The sequence below is a fragment of the Coregonus clupeaformis genome, chromosome 7 (assembly GCF_020615455.1).
Source record: "Coregonus clupeaformis isolate EN_2021a chromosome 7, ASM2061545v1, whole genome shotgun sequence".
Taxonomy (NCBI): domain Eukaryota; kingdom Metazoa; phylum Chordata; class Actinopteri; order Salmoniformes; family Salmonidae; genus Coregonus; species Coregonus clupeaformis.
The window spans coordinates 30,022,296-30,039,458 of NC_059198.1; the positions used below are offsets into that span (position 1 = coordinate 30,022,296).

General features: G+C 44.8%; 1 protein-coding gene across 3 annotated transcripts in view; it reads right to left on the reverse strand.

Moving 5' to 3' along the window:
* Window positions 1-216: 216 nt before the first annotated feature.
* The window catches only part of LOC121570250 (KAT8 regulatory NSL complex subunit 1), a 106,945-nt gene continuing 89,998 nt past the window's right edge, over window positions 217-17,163 (reverse strand). For 2 of the 3 annotated variants that reach the window (XM_045221309.1, XM_045221308.1), the window contains exons 3-15: window positions 14,657-14,798; window positions 13,938-14,030; window positions 13,252-13,358; window positions 11,640-11,826; window positions 8,693-8,864; window positions 7,159-7,350; window positions 6,139-6,321; window positions 5,546-5,712; window positions 5,274-5,398; window positions 4,878-4,935; window positions 4,470-4,582; window positions 3,407-3,704; window positions 217-3,154 (exon numbers count right to left, since the gene is read on the reverse strand). In XM_045221309.1, coding sequence (XP_045077244.1) covers window positions 2,885-3,154; window positions 3,407-3,704; window positions 4,470-4,582; window positions 4,878-4,935; window positions 5,274-5,398; window positions 5,546-5,712; window positions 6,139-6,321; window positions 7,159-7,350; window positions 8,693-8,864; window positions 11,640-11,826; window positions 13,252-13,358; window positions 13,938-14,030; window positions 14,657-14,798 — 2,107 coding nt within the window. In that variant the 3' untranslated portion in view covers window positions 217-2,884. The remainder of the gene's footprint in view (window positions 3,155-3,406; window positions 3,705-4,469; window positions 4,583-4,877; window positions 4,936-5,273; window positions 5,399-5,545; window positions 5,713-6,138; window positions 6,322-7,158; window positions 7,351-8,692; window positions 8,865-11,639; window positions 11,827-13,251; window positions 13,359-13,937; window positions 14,031-14,656; window positions 14,799-17,163) is intronic. The other variant, XM_045221310.1, reaches the window with a different exon arrangement.

Sequence of the window (17,163 nt, forward strand, 5' to 3'; positions counted from 1 at the left end):
ATAATACTTGTTGCTGTAAATGTGGATTAGGAAATAAAGTCAGTATTGGAACAGCAATGTTAAAGGTTTCTTCTTTCCCATTACATTTGTGAAGACACTAAGGAGTTAGGGTGTTTCCTGTCAAACGTACCTTGTTGGTGAAATATGTAAGTGCTTTACACATGTAGAACTTACAAGCTCACAGAATTGACAGGATCATAGGGAACACAAGGTTGATACAATATAATTCACTTTTATTTTGAGAAGCACAAACGCTGCCTGCCCGTCGGATTCGTCAATCATCCATAAACTTTTTTTTTTTTGCCTCTGCATAAAGAAAAAGTGTTCAATATTTTGTACTTGTCGTGTCTTCTCCCTATACAATCAGGATAGCTACAGCCTTAACATCAAACACAGTTAAGTTATTTACAAAATATACTTTTTTTTTTGTTGTACAAACTATTACATGCTAAAGGATAAACGACTCACCCACCCCCATTCACCACGTTGGAAATTCTAAGTATGAAAATAGCCCAGACAATACAATATCGGCTTTTCAACGCTAGTCAAACCCTATTGTACATCGATCCGCACTCGCAGACAGAAAACCATAGTTGATCATGATTCATGACGGGGGGGGGGGACTTCTGTGAGGAGAAGGAAGGGGACAAGGACAGGCATCGATGGTCCCTAGAAATTGAGTCCTGTCTGTCTGTCTGGACCGACCAAGGGGACTAGTGGACAGACAGACTCCTGTGGGAGAATGATTCAAAGGATTCACCAGTGAATGCCTCATGTTACCTCCTTGAAATTACAGACAGCAGAATCAGGGAAGAGGGTGGAGACAAAATAATAAAGGCTCAACTGAACAGTGATCTGAAGGATTTTTTCTCTCTCGCACATTCATATTTTTTTCTTGTGAGACACACGTCTCATGACATGATTCCAAACTAGCGGTAATTGGAACAAGAGCAGGGCATTGGTTGGGGCACAGGTTGATGCAGGCTTACGATTGGCTAACTAACAGGTGGGTTTGACTGCTGGGGCAGAGCATGAATCAGACTTACAAAGTGACCAAATAGAAAGGGCCAGGCGGGTGGGAGGGTTGGTGAGATGGGCATGGTCAAAGTGACTCCACAACTGATAAAGCCCTACATAGCCTCATATGTGTGTGATGACCACAGCCTTCTGACTTCAAGTGAATTGAACATAAAAAGCCTTTTTAGATGGAGAGATTAGTCTAGATGCTTTCTGTACAATGCTCCACTTCATGTGCAGGGAGGGACAAAGCAGGGGGTGCTGGGAACTAGGGCAGCTGACTGGGCAGATCTGGGCCGTGTTCAGTAGGCACCAAACGGAATATAACAGGCAGGGGCTACCTGGACTTGTCCAATAAGAATCGCTAATTTTCGTTAACCATTACATAACTTTTCAGAACATTTTCCGTTTGTCTGCTCTAATGAACACAACCCACACTTGGGGAGTTTGTATTGTTACATGAAAAGCATTTGACTGAACCAACATGACATTTGAACCCCCAATAAGACTTAGAGCGTGAGTGATTTTAATCAAATTGTGGAACTGCATTAACAAGCCAACAGGTACATTGACATTATCTGCCTTGTCCAGTTCAAAAAACGGATAGTGACACAGGACCGAGTCGAATTAGGTACATTTACATATTTTCCCCTCATGTTTTCTTTTACTATACCGAGTGACATGGCAATTATGTATTACAAGCTGGAAACAGTGCATCGGATGTGAACTACGCCAACCCGTGTCAATAGCTAGGGTACAGACATTTTAGGTGGAGCGAATATTGAAGGGCCTTGATCCAAGATAAAGCCAAAATACTACATTCAAAAACAGAGGAGCTTTCTTTGTAATTGGAACCTGACTGCACGCTTTAGTGATTTCTTGCACATTATCCAAACCAAATCAGAAAAGTGTGAAATAACAGCACGCACACAACAAAGAAAATGAAGACAGAAATCCAACATGCACACAGTTGAACAAAGACACTCACATCAACTCCCTCCATTTCTACAGGATAATTCCTATGTAGTAGAGGTAATGCGTTTTTTTTCTGTCGTTATATTAGTTAACATATCCACATGATTATTTATTTGTTTCACTTTGGTTTGGCTGATAGAATGATTTATTGAAACTAGTGTATGTGTAATCTCATATTGAGGGTGGTGTCACTTGATGTGCTAAACTTATTTCATACACCGCTCACAACCACTTGTTCTATCAGTCTATGTGACGGGGTTGAAAGGAAATATCTTATTAAACCTATATGTATCAAACAACTATACCAATGCAGACAAACAGAGAGGAAAGAAAAGCAGACAGACTTCAAGGAAAATGGCAAACTGATTACTACTACAGCTCTGTAAAACAAGTGCTTACTGGATCATTTCAGGTTCACTCCGGTTCTCTGGGGAGGGACAAATATTATTAGGTTGATTCAAGGGGACACAACAAATACAAGCTATGACAACAAGGCATTGCTGTTTTTTGTTTTACTCCATTTTAAACTGACATGGGGTAGGGGATAGAAAGGTACACACACTGCCTGAGTGGCTGCTTAGCCCTCAGCCCATTGGCCCAGAAACAGGAAGCAACTATTGCCCTGCTCATCACAAATTCAGCTTTCAGTCTAATTTCTCTCCTTTTCCCTTCACTTTTATATATTTTTCCATTTCAGTGACCAAGAAAAGAAAGAACAAAACTGATTTCTGATGGGGGTCTTGGTCTATGTTCACTAAAAACTGTGAAAGAATTTGACTGATGTTTGAATATCAAACAACAGGAGTCCATTATTCCATTGTTGATGTAGTTCTTGTTTTGAGTCTTGTGAAAGGAAAAAGTAGCGAGTCCTTTATGCGGTGAGAGCCTTCGTTCATCGGTGGGAGGGTCTGGTGAGAGTAGTGGTGGGGGTGGTGACGGAGGGGGTTTTCTGCTTGCTGCTGTCGTCAGGGGAAAGGAGGGGCGAGGGGGGACCCCCGGTGTCGGACTCGGACCTGGACGAGCCCGTCTTGCAGCCGGAGATGTGGCGCATGGTTCTGTAGGGGCGCTCCTCGGCGTTCCCTGGCTGCTCCTCGGGCTCCGGTGGTGGGTCGCTCTCCAGGGGGAAGCTCCTCCGGTCCCACGGGTGTACTGGGATGGGAACCTGGAGAGGGAGAGAGGAAACTCACGTCAGAGACTTGACAAGAACCACACCGCTTAACACAGGGCTATCACTCACTTATCACAAAGATTATTGGTCTGTCTGTGTACATTTATACCCAAAGGCCTGGTGCCTTCTCATATATCCTCTACAATCTGCCACATTACTCACAAAGACGGCATACACACTGATTAAACAGCTGAAGTGTGTGAACGTGTGTATAGTATTAAAGTGTATGTGCCATGGGGAGCCTACCAGTTCTTCGTAGGTGCCGTCAGGCGTGGAGCAGCGCGTGTCTTCGTTGGAGAGCAGGCGGTGGGAGTCCCTGGAGCCTATAGGGGTGTAGGAGTACACTCCCGCTGTGTAACACCCTGGGGTGTACGGGTAGGACAGCAGGTCGGGGCTGGCTGGGGAGCAGGGGGAGGCGGCGCTGCCGTAGTCCTGCAGGGCATGGAAGTGGGCTGTGTCTGGGGAGGAGGGCTGCGGCGTGGAGGGGTTGGTGCCACCCTGCAGGGGAGTGGTGCGACCGTCCGACCGTCCACTGACATACGAACTGGAAGGGGGGAGAGGGGAGTAAACTTGACATGAAGAACAGAAATGAAATCTTCAGCTAGACTTCAATTGAACAGAAAGGTGAAGAATAGCCTTAAGTAGAGAAACCTATCATCTAGATTCCAGAAGGCCAAAAGTCAAATAGGGGGTGCTTATATTTGTCCTGTTTCACTGCATGTACAAGTGGGTAACCTGTACGAGTGTGTGAAATGGAAATGTTTTTTTTTTTTTTTGCATATCCCAACTCCCCCTGAGACACCCTCGGAGAGTGGGGTCAAGGCCAGGGATCAGCCATTATTGACGGCGACCCTGGAGAAATAAGGGTTAAGTGCCTTGCTCAAGGGCACATTGGCAGATTTTCCACCTAATCCGCTCGGGGATATCAGAACCAGCGGCCTGGCCCAAGGCTCTTAACCGCTAGGCTACATGCCAAGGTGTTCCCTGTGCTGCACTGCAGTATAACGTACTGTCCCAGGCTCAGAGATAAGAGAATCACAATCAATATGCAGCTCAGAACCTCATCTCTGCTACAGATCACACCAAAAGGACTGATTGCTGGATTAATAAAGAAATTAGAAAAACCTCCACATCCACTCCTTCTTGGAAAAGCTAACGTAGAGAGCGTTATGGGGAGTGGGTGGATTATGGCAGACCATGTAGGGGGGTGTTCTTGCAACTCATATTGTGGGTAGGGGGTGTATTGTTGTTGGGTAGGGGGTGTATTGTTGTTGGGTAGGGGGTGTATTGTTGTGTGTGTGTCACTGACCGGCTGCCTCTCCTCTTGGCGATGGCGCTGGCCGTCCAACTCCAGCGGGAACGCTCCTGGTCCTCGCAGGGCTGGTGCAGCTGGGAGAACGCATTGTCTGTCAGGTCCTCAACCTTGAGGGAGAGAAAGATCAGCCCTCCAAGTTAGTGCTGTAACACTTGATGAATGCAGCTTGCTGTCAAACGTTGGTTTGGTTATTACCATGAAATGTATTGCATTAGAGCTATATAGTGTAAAGGAAGCAGTTATTTGGAGGTTGGTGGCAGCTCTATCTAGATGTTTGACATCTTTGGACAACACTGCAACTGAATTATTCTTCTGGTCTGCATCAGTAAACTACACCAATTGAGATTCTGAAAAGGTCAAAATAGATATTGGTATCCTATATTAAGAGAAAATCCTTTTTACCTCCTCAATGTCAGCCTCCTCAGCGATTGGCTTAGCACAAATGTCAACCTCCTTCCAACTGCAAAATGGAAGCCATATAATTAATACATCAGTAATTTACCACCAACGTGCGAGTGTGTGTGTGTGAGAGTGAGTGTACAGCTGATGTGCGTAGCTCTGAGCAGTCTCTCTTAGGCACAGATCTAGGATCAGCTTACAGTCCCCCAAATCATATCCTAACTATTGCTATTTGCCCTTCTGGACATATCTAGGATCAGCATTACAGTCCCACATCCTAACCGTTATTAATCTATTAGACGGGGGAAATCCCCAAACTGGATCTGTGCTTAGTTTCCTGTCTCTAGGCAACTTCCTCATGCCGAGGTAGGCATGGCGGCCATTTTGTGTCTTGCGTACCTGGGGGTGAGGATCTCTTTGTATTGCAGTTTCTCCACGCGGGTGGTGGCAGCCACAGACATGGGGATGACGATGTTGTTGATGTCAAAGGAGCTCTCTCCCCTCCTCCTGCGGATGGGCTGATGCTGTACGGGGTAGAAGGGGAGCAGGGTCAGTCACTGTCAATCCAACTTCTAGGTACTTCTACCATGATTACTTCACCATTATTGTTTCAATCACACAGTACACACATACGCACACAGATGTACAGGCCAGATGTGTGTGTATCGTACCGGGGTGCTGTTGTCCCTCAGGCTGCTGTTGAAGGGGGTGAAGGGCATGGAGCAGGTCTCTGAGGAGGCTGACAGCTGTCGGAGCAGGGAGCTGTGGGTGGGGGTGTGGAGCCCAGCAGATAGGGACGGGCACAGACTGCCCCCATCCAGGTACAGCTTAGGGGTGTCTGAGGAGAGAGCGAGATAGCTCTAGAGAGATCTAATGCAATACATTTCTTTGTAATAACCAAACCAACGTTTGACAGCAAGCTCCTCTCAGTAGAGAAAATCATGAAATACCCTAGAATCCTCCCGACTGATATACATCCATCTCTCAAGTACTCAAGCCTTTAAAAAATCCGTAACTGACACTGGATAAAATGTATACTGATTAAAGAAGATGGACCTTGTAAAAGGTGTAAGCGAGATGGAAAGGGTCAAACGTACAGTGAAAAACAAAACAAAAATTGTCTGAGCGGTGCGACAATTACCTGAGGGAGAACCCTTCAGAACTCATTTGAGCTGCCCAAGCTAAGAAAGAGGTGCTTAGAGAGAGGGAGGCAGAGAGAAAGAAAGAGAGAGATAGGAAAATAAATAGACTGCAGGCAACTTACTGTCCATCCTGTCCAGAGACAGTGAGTGTTCTCGGGGCCTCTTGCGTGCGTGGCTCTTGTCGTAGGGCCCGTGGCCCCGCTCCCCTCGGTAGTGGGGGCGGCCCTCCAGCTTGGTGGACCCCAGCAGGCTGTCCAGCTGTTGCCTGTGTAGCTTCTCTGAACGCACCTTGTGATGAGACAGGCCTGGGGAGGAGGATGGAGCAACATGGAGGGTTAGGCAGTGTGTATGTTTTGTATACACACACACAGATATACTGTCTATTATATGAATACATTTTCTACTTTAGCCACGACCAGTCAATATATAGTTCTGATTTTGTCTAACAGTGTTAATTGACTGTAAAAACATCCTCATAAACTAGACCCCACCACAACACTAAAGCGGTCATATTTTCGGCAAGGTCTGTGAGTAGGTCTGCGTGAGAGTAAAAATGCGAACAAAACTGGCTTAGAAATCTACATTTTAACATTGTGCTGCAGAGCTCTGGAGAGCACTGAGCATTAATTATGTAACGTTGTAATGAAATTATTATCAGTGTATCATGTTCCATCCATCTGTGCTCTCTGAATAGGGTCCATGCATTCAAAGCAGAAAACTTCCTAAGCTTCTTTATCAATTACACTGCTTTGTCATTTAGGCAGCTGAGTCACTGTATTTACCAGGAAATGCTGGGCCACACACTCACACCTGAATACAACAGAGTACCAAACAAAATAAAGGCTTGTTATGTAGGATGGTCAAATTTCAGGCTGGTGGGGCCTCTTACGTTTCGTGTTGTTACACTGGTATATGAACAGCCAATACTGAACATATCTCAAGAGCTTTGCAAAACTAAGAGATCCTTCCTATACATCACCTTACAGTGTACATTTTAATCTAATGTATTACACAACATTTAAGGTGTAGAAAATTAACATGCTTAGGGACAAATGGCTATACGAGCCTTTCCCACTGTGAGGCAATACCCCGGTGCTTGGCTTAAAGTCTCAGGCTTTTAGAGGTGATGAGGCTTTACTTACGGACTGTGGAGAGGAGGGAGTTGGTCATCTTGTGTTTGTCTTTGGAGGTGAAGGAGGCGGAGGGGTCATGGAGGCGTCCCGTGGAGAGCTTGTGTTTCAGGGAGAGCTTCTTCAGGGGTTTCATCTTCTCCAGGGGCCGGCTGTTCCAGTGGGACTTGAGGACGCGCTGCAGGTGCAGACTCATTGTCACGTCTACACAAACAGAGGGAGAGGGAGGGGATTTGTGGTTAGCAGCAGAAAACCTTTTTTTCTTTTACATTATAAAAAAAAAAAATCTTTATAAGCTCTTGGCAAGAGCTCTCAAACTATGTTTATTTATTGAGAATGCATTGTACATAGTTAGGCTGATCATAATATTTTACTTGTGTTTTACATTGTATGACATCAAATGTTATGTTTGTTTCTGCATATGTAGCAAGATGTTCAAATAAACCTACACCTAAACAGGGCACATTGGCCCGGCAAAATAGAAACAAAGCACCAATCAGGTGTTGACAACTGCATAGGCATATATTCTAGGGGAACTACAGATCAGATCAAACTTGTAAAAACTACAAACCCCATCAACTGTGCACTATTAAAAAGGCCAACACCATTGTGTGTAACAGCTACAGCAGCCATATTGGACCCCTCGCTACCACCTACAGACAGTAGCATCGCATGGTCAGACTGCATTGGCTTTTCAACCACCAACCATCCCCTCTCACCAGTTGACCTAGTTCTGACTGCACCATCCATCTCCAGCCAGTCCTTTACACCTCATTACACTGCAGACTTTTGACGCTTTCACATATCTCAGGCCTAGCTAGCTCCTCTCATGTGGAAAAGGCACATCTGGGACTGCGAGAGGGGGAGGGTGGATGCAGTGAGCAGCAGTGCCTTGACAGAGCGTCAGAGTGGATTTCTCACTCAATCCACCAGGGGGAGGACTTCGGCAGGTCCAGACTGGAAGCTCAAGAAGCCCCTCCACCCCCGCAGACTCCCCTGAGGATTTGGACCGCTTCCTATTTCCCCCTGCCTTTAATCTTAGCACTGGCAGGCCCACATTACAGGCCCAGAAACAGGCCTTTACTACAGCAGTAGAGAAGTGTGGGAGGGAGCTCACTAGTGGAAATCAGTGAGAATTAAATATATGTTATATGAAATGTGTGGAACAATGACCCTTGATTGGATTGAAGCTCGTGGTGCTGCATGTTCTCGATACATCAAAGCTACATCCCAAATTCTACTTAGAAAATAGTCTATATAATGGCCTAGTATTCAATACTGGATCTTTATCACTTATAAACCAACTATGCTGCTCCACTACCCAGCAAGCACAGGATGGCACAGCAACCCGTCCCTTGTTAGCCAACCCCTGACCCTTGACCCAGGGCATGACGAGGGCAGAGCTACTTACAACTGTGAGAGAGAAGATGTGGCGCACGTAGCTATTAGGCATACCCTTTTTAATGCAATGTTGTCTCCAGCTGGAGCTGGTTTGGATGTATTTTTATGAACTCAATCAATCCATCAACAAACCGATCAATCTTACCGTCTGTGAGGGAGAGGATGGGGTGCACGCAGGGGTCGAACTGGGACAGCCTCTCCAGTAGAGGGCGCTCATACTGGACGTCGGAGGAGGAGGGGGTGCGGCCGCCACACGTCATACACTGGGGGTTGACCTCGCAGCCACAGCGAGGACCCGGGACGCCCATCCTCTGGCCCTGGAGAAGAGAGGGAGGGAGGGAGGGGAAGGAAAGGGGGATGATTCTTTAAACCTATTTAACCAGGTAGGCCTAAGTAATTGAGTCTGAGCGCAAATTCTCAATACAATAACAAGGACAAACGTAAAAGATCCAGACACATGGGAAACATGTACACAACAGAGGGAAACAGTCTCTGACGTAGCTCGGACAAAACTAGTCATCATATTCCTGTTCCAACAACAACATACTGTTGCACAATATCAACTCTGGGTCTAATGTCTCTAAAAATTTAACCGCTGCGAACATAGGTACTTTCTACAACGCCTGCCTTCTTGTAAGGCAATCAAAATCGGACCAGATTCAATTGTTTAAGAAATAAAACATTCAAACATACATAGCACCACTAGCTTAGCTTTTACTGCCATAACGTAGGCTAAGCCTTTGAAACTGCGGTGGTGCTGGTTTACCAAGATAAGCCAGAGTCCCTGTTTAGTTTTTTGCTTTAGCAACTATCTGAAACACTAGGAGCTGAGAGGAGAGCTTGTTCACAGCACCTTCACGTTATGGCAGCGTTTCCTTTTACTGAACAGAGTAGGAGTGTTGATCTAGGATAAGCTCCCCTTGTCCAGTCAAACCTTTTTTGAATTGTGGGTGTCTGTAAGGCGGCTCCTCCTAGTCTGAGATAAAACAACACCTCTGCTTTTAACAGAACAGGAGTCAGCAGCATTCAGCCCTGCCTGTGTCGTCGGGAGACTAGCCACCTGTTCCAAGGCCACATGAAGGAATAGACCTCTTTGGAGAACACAGAGGTAGAAGACATCTAGCCTATATACACACTGAGGGTGTGTTCTCTCACTATGAGCGTTCTAATGCAGATCCTTAAATGTTCTGGTGTGGAGGGCTGATGATCACTCACCACTAACCCATATGCTGTAGTTAGTACATTGACAAACACTCCCCACATGTAATCACACTCAATGCTAGTACAAACACAGATGCTCGCATGTCCTTTCACACTTGTAAATCAAGACACACAGACTGGCATACATTAACTTTTTTAGCGCTTAGTAGGACTGATTTTGTACTTGTCCGAAAGCTCAATTCACTTGTCACCCAAATAATGATGGTCTGTAACACAACGGGCCAAAAGGGTGACTTCAAATTGTGTTGTATGATGCAAGGAATCACTTTACAAAATACAATTATCATTATTATTACCATACAGAGAATCACAAAAATGTAGGCTACCCTCTGCCAATAGGCTTCTTTGCATATTCAAGCCTGTCTCAAAATAGAACACTGCCCCTTTAAGGCTTTCCTGGAGGATGGTTGGCCAAAAAAATATTGCAACATTACAATTACAACTAAATACTTAATTGAATGAATCAGGGATCAAATGGCTAAGGTTGGCTACCTCAAAGCAAGGTAACTAATTGAAGACATGTTTATCTGCCTTGTAAGGCTAAAATATTCAGGTTTCAGTGGAGATCTACTTGACAGCATTGGGAGTCATGTGTCATTTGGGATAGGTCAACCATACCAATATCTTAACGTTGACAGAATGACATGGCCAATGCTTAATATAATCTTTCCAAATGTGTCAGATTTATTTAATTTAAAAAAAAAAAAATCTTCATTTTAGTCATTTAGCAGACGCTCTTATCCAGAGCGACTTACAGTTAGTTAGTGACTGCATACATTTTCATACTGGCCCCCTGTGGGAATCGAACCCACAACCCTGGCGTTGCAAACGCCATGCTCTACCAACTGAGCTACACAACTCCCAATTTTGAGTGCTTGAGAGGCGGTTTTACAACAGGAGTATTTTGGTTTGGTTTATTAACACACTCGTTCATTATTCACGACGAGTGCTGCTGGAACGTTTTTTTAGGACATCGGACATGACAATGACATTAATAGATGCTTTTAGCTAAATAGTTAACTACCAAGATAACTAGCCAGGCAACACGATATGTTTTGAATTGGCTATCTAGTTTATTGGTTGTCTATCAATATTTTATAGGCCTACCTGCTGTAATGTCTCCCTCTCTCTCCTTGGGGCCCAATCACACTGGCACACACCAGGTGATGCCCACACCATGACTTTTCAAGGATTTTCATGACCATAAGAACCCTGTTTGCTGACCAGAAATGAGCTATAACTGGGCAAATAGCTCACTAACTAGCAAGGAATATGAACAAATGTGCTAACGTGGCTACATGCAGCTCTGCACTTTGATCTTTAAAAGTGATTGACATACCCAGCCTGTCAATGCAATACAATTATATTCTGATGCGCTCTGCAGAAATTGGGAGAACAGTGCACAACAACGCATGTGGATGATACTCTGGTCCAATTCTGATGTGAGTAATTGTTTGATATTGTGATTTGAGTGAATTATTTTAACTTGCGGACAAGCGTTAATGTCGAGCCATGTAGTATTATGAAAAGTTGCTTACGAAACACAATTACACATTAACAAATAAACACACACACCAATCCACCACCCATGAGTAAAAGGACACACATTGCAGATGGCATATCCATATAAACACACACATAAATATATAGGCTATACACACACACAAAATATCAGCCAACCACTCTGTAGTTCAAGGACACTGACAGTCATACTAGCCCAAACAATACACTCATTCACTACCCAGTAAAAAAAATAAGCAAAAAACACACTAAATGACAATGTAGCCGTGAAAGCCAACACACAAACAATATTACACACACACGATAGAACACACACACAAACAGCAAAGCGTGCACACACACACACCAACCTTGCGGTTGAGGTTGGTGACAGTGCTGGGCCTGACGAGGCGTCGTCTCTTGCAGCTGAGGAGGGGGCGTGTGCGGGCCGCCACACACGTGTCATCCTGAGGGGAGCACAGTGGCTGGGGCTGGGACGAGGGCTGCTTCCTCAGCTGCTCCTCCAGGTCAAAACACTCTGGAGAAGCAGGCCGCAGGCTGGAGGGACAGTCACTCATCAATACTATGCTACACGAAAATAGAAAGCGAAACCCTGTGCACAGCAGTGCATCTAGATCCATGAGCTGCTGATAAATATTTGTGCCGAGTGATTAGTGCTTTTCGAGGTCGGTTCGGTTTCGGTTCGATTATATAAATAAATAAAAATCACATTTTCGGTTTCGATTATTTGGGTTGAATGCTGTAACACAGAATAAAACAATTAATAAAAGTCCCATGATGCTAGTGACTGCCCATCATTACTGCTTATCACTTATTAAGCATAATTTATTCACATTACTTTAATAAAATATTTCAGTTGTGTATATTACATTTTTATTACTTTATTATTTAATACCAAGTCATCATCTCATCTCTGTAGAGCTGCTGCCTATGCTGTCTGACAAAATCACTATTTTGTAGTTCTTCAAAGTAAATAAGGCATACTATGACAGCTGAATACCAACTATCAATCACTTAGATCATGTATTTTCAGGTAGCGACACCTCACAAAGCAACAGCTGCTCTCTATATCCCCTCACAATCGCTCATTCTGCCTCTTCCGTAGTAGACATAAAAGAAACAGAGACCGGACAAGTAGATGTAAAATGGATTATGCTCATTTTAGTAAATGACCACATTTTATGAGCTAAACTATGTAGAATAATGGCCTGTTGGAAACTACAACTCCCTACTACATCGCACAGTTCAGGCTGGATCTGATTTATCTCTAGAGAAACTGTGCAATGTGCGCATTGAGCTCACAGAAAAAAACAGAACAAAATGGAATTCAAATAATTGAACCGATGTCTGTCAACTAGTTGTTTAAAACCCAAAAAATAACCAACATTTCGGTTAATCGCTCAGCACTAATAAATATGGACAATGTAGGTCTATAGACCCACGCCATAAGCTGGAGGGAAGGGAGGGACAGTCACTCTTCAACATTGCAATACATGACTCAGCATAATACTACTACTACTGATAATGTTCATAATGATAATTATGGATTTATTTTTTGATTGTCCATTGAGTAGCTTATTTGGTAGGTCTCAATGTAACAGTATGGGGGAAAACTCCCATCCCATTTATCACTATAATGAGTGTGAATACATATTACTCAGTGACATAATGATTTTTCAAGTATGACACAAATAACTTCCAGTCACAGTTCTGCATTCCACTTGAGGAAAACAATGGCTGCAGCATGGACACATGTATGTACATGTTTGTCATGTTTGTACAGTGCTGTGTGTACAAACCCTGTAGTATGTTTGGGAAGGACAATGAGCAGCTGCAATTCCCACATGGATCATGTCCCCTCACACCCCCCCTTTGTTCAGACAGAGTGGTTGGCATTGAGGAGGCCTTGCTGCAGGATCCACACACTGGACGGGTAAGAGGGTTCATTCGGTCGTGTCGTACCTGTTGATGATCCCGTTAACCTGTCTCCCGGACGTGCATCCTTTCCTCGGGCCCGTTTCCACGGAGACCGATCCGGGACCCTCCGCCCCACCGTCTGAGCCGCACTCCTGGAACCAAAGACAAGGTTGGCACGGCTACCATTGAACTCCCCTTCTAAACTCTCTTCCAACCCAACCTCCTCAACTCCATTCCACTACAGCCTAGCCCAGAACAGTTGAATGGGCTCCTAGTGAATTCATCGGGCCACAACTGAATGGATAGAAAGGTCAACACACTTGGCATGACAAAACAAAGACCACCACTGTTTTGGGACCTCCCCCCCTCCCCCCTAAGTCCCGGAGGCTGGTTGGGGTTCTGTGGGCGAGTCTTGTTCCCATCTCTCTATTTTTGGGCACAGTGCCAGGGTGCCATCTTGAGCGCTGTCATCTCTCCCTCCCTCCCTCTTCTCTTTCTCCCCTGAACTGGTAAGGAGGGACCACACTAAGTGGAAAACTCGCATTTGTTCTCCCTTTCGCTATGATACAGTACATTATACTACATGACTTAAGAGGATGTAGTACTAATTGAATTTTGGACATGTTCACCGAAAATTAGGGCATGTTTAGGACATGCGATTTGATGTCTAAGAAATTAAGACAGGCTTGTTGAGGATCTGATTGGACAGTTACATCGTCAGACTCATTTACCTGTATTACCGGGCAACCAACAGGCTCCGCCTTCACCTCCCCGTCCTCGGGTGACACGTCAAAGAGGGAGGTCTCTGCCAGCATTATGGAACCCTACGAGAGCGCAGATAGGCCAGGGTGAGCTCTTCAGTCCTTCTGATTCATAATACCAGAGATAACTGTGGCTTTGCACCAAAGTAACTGGTTTTGGTGTAGCCAGACAAGGTAAGGGGCACCATGAACAAGCTGTTGAGACAATTTACTATAGATTTTACCAGGAAGGCTATGATATTCCACTGGGAAATTACTGTTGGATGGATGAAGTGAGAGAAAGAAAGAAAGAAAGAAGCAGAGGATAAGAGCGGGGAAGAGAGTGAGGGATAAAAGCAGACTGACATGTCAGAGGTATCGAGGTGCGCACCATACTCTTGACAAGAACAGAATAGAAAAGCATTCCCACTTTTCTCATCTGTCGTTGAGGTGTGAGCTGAGCTACTTTGAGCGTGGGGTGCGAGAGACATGTTAGGTCACATGACCTGCTTCTACATCCCCATCTACCAATGACATGACTTTCACCAGGTTCGCTCCCTCCCCCTCCACTATTGGGCTTGTTGCCAGGGCAACCCAGGTGGCTGAGACTGAGGGTGCTGATCATAGAGAAACATTTAATTACTAAACAAAAAAAATTTAATCAGTGTGAAAAACCAGTGTTGTATTTATTGTGTGGTGGCGGTGCTGACCTTGTTGGAGCGAAGCTGGCGGTAGATGTCGGTCTGCTGGCGGATGCGATACTCCAGGTCGGACACGTGGGCCTGCAGCCAGTTCCAGTGGCTGACTATGGAGGCCCTATCCACCGCGTAGCGCCCCTCCGCACGTCTCCATCTGTAGGGCAGAGAGAGAGGAGGACAGGGTCAGAGTAGAGGCAGGAGAGAAGGGTGTGTGTGTGAGTGAGAGAGAGAGAGATTGTGTGTGGGTAGTGTGATTGCTTGTTTGGAGGAAGGTCAGTGAGGGCTATGAAGGTCAGTGACAAGGCCTTTTGGAATGAAGTAAAGGTGCGTCACACAAATAACAGTAATTGAAAAAAGCCTCAAAAACATCCACCCACCTCCACTCAACACTAGCCACAGACCTTCGTTATTACATCTAAAATGTAAGCCATCACACACACACACACACACACACACACATACGAGATGGGCACGGTTATTCGAACGGCTTTAGTACTCGGTTACTGAAGTGTATTTTTTTTTAAAGGCTTTGTCTAAAATTTGATTTAATTATCTGTGTGACATTGCTACATTCCAGGACAGACCATACAACATTTTTATTAAACAACAGTTTTATGACAGTTTTTCTGAATGGGCCCCATAAAAAAGACGCACCGGTAGCCTAGACACTATTCACGCCTCTAGCTTGTTGTTGTCGGTCAATCAAAGAAGCTTTACAGTCAGAGGCTCTTTGTGTAGCAAGTGAAGTGGGAGATTTCTAATCAATGGAAAATCCCCCTCTCCCTCCTTCCAACAAGCAAAGTGCACCACCTCTCCTGAGTCACGCGAGCAAGTCCCCATTGAATTAGAAAATGAATGATATTATTTGAATAGTGAAATCAAAATCATTCACGATATTATTCGAATAGTGAAATCAAATGCCCATTCCTAACACACACACACTTCCAGTCCCCCAGTGACTGATGACATTTAGTCTAATTAAATCGACACTTTCTCTTGGCTCCCCAAGCTGCTCGACTTTGTTAGTGTTCTTACATTTCAATAGCAGTAGCAGCACAACATGTACCTAGTTACAAACCTGTAGTTGCCATCTTTCCACTGAATCCCCTTCCCATGTGTTCTACACCTGGGTCTGCACGCCTAGTAGTTGCCTCCCCAACCCTGAATGTGCTGTGTTCAAGCCAAGATTTCAACATGATTGCGCTGTGAGCGAAGGACATTTTGGGTAGGAAGAGGTCTCTGAACTCTGTGACATGACTCAAGATTACCCTCGATCACACTCTGTCCCAGAAAGAGGGAGGGAGAGAGACAGAGAGAAACGAGGGTGGGAGGGGGTGACAGGGAAGACAGGGACAATGAGGGCAAGAAATCAGTGCAATGGGGGTAAAAGAGAGGGTAGGGAAGAGAGAGATGATCAGAAACTGAGAAAGTGAAGGGGCATGTAGAGTTAGAGCGAGAAAAAAAAAGAGAGGGCTGCTATGTTCTTTCTATAGAGCCAGTGTTACATAACCCACTTTCCTATCAGTCTGGTGAGATGGCTGGAGACCAGTGAGGCCTCTGCTGCTACAGGCCCCCCTCCTCCTTCCCCACCCCCTCCTTTTCTCCCTCCCTCCATCTCCTCATTTACACTGACTGGAATTTAGAGGACAACCTTTCAACACACTATGTGTGCATCCCAAATGGCACCCTATTCCCTATTTAGTGCACTCATTTTGACCATGGCCCATAGGGCTCTGGTCAAAAGTAGTGAACTATATAGGGGATAGGGTGTCACTTGGGACACAACACTGGTTCAATACCCTCCCAAACACCCTACGGCTTTCATTCTCACCCTCTTTACAGCTATCAATAATCGATACAGACCAACCAAACAAGGTCACTTTTTGTTTAGAAGGGGCTATTGTTCTCGCTCCCAGAATCTCTTATACCGACACAGAGACTTAAGCCTAGGAGGAAGACGTAGGCCTAGGAGGACTGGTTTAGCTAAATATGCTGTTTTCACAATGTGGCAATGTAAAATAGAAAATGTATTTCGAAGACTCAGAGAGATTTCATGTCACACATTCAGATGAATGCCCCAAAGCGTCTACACACAATCCTCATCAATATACACAGTACCCCACAATGACAAAGCGAAAACAGGATTTTTTACAAATGTATAAATAAAAGTTACAAAACAAATTCCTTATTTACATAAGTATTCAGACCTTGCTATGAATCTCAAAATTGAGCTCCGGTCCATCTTGTTTCCATTGATCATCCTTGAGATATATATATATATAGGTCTGTGCATTTCCAAATCATGTCCAATCAATTGTATATTCCACAGGTGGACTCCAATCAAGTTGTAGAAACATCTCAAGGATGATCAATGGAAACAAGATGGTCCCAGATATATGGTCCCACAGTTGACAGTGCATGTCAGAGCAAAAACCAAGCCATGAGGTCGAAGGAATTGTCCGTAGAGCTCCGAGACAGGATTGTGTCGAGGCACAGATCTGGGGAAGGGTACCAAAAAA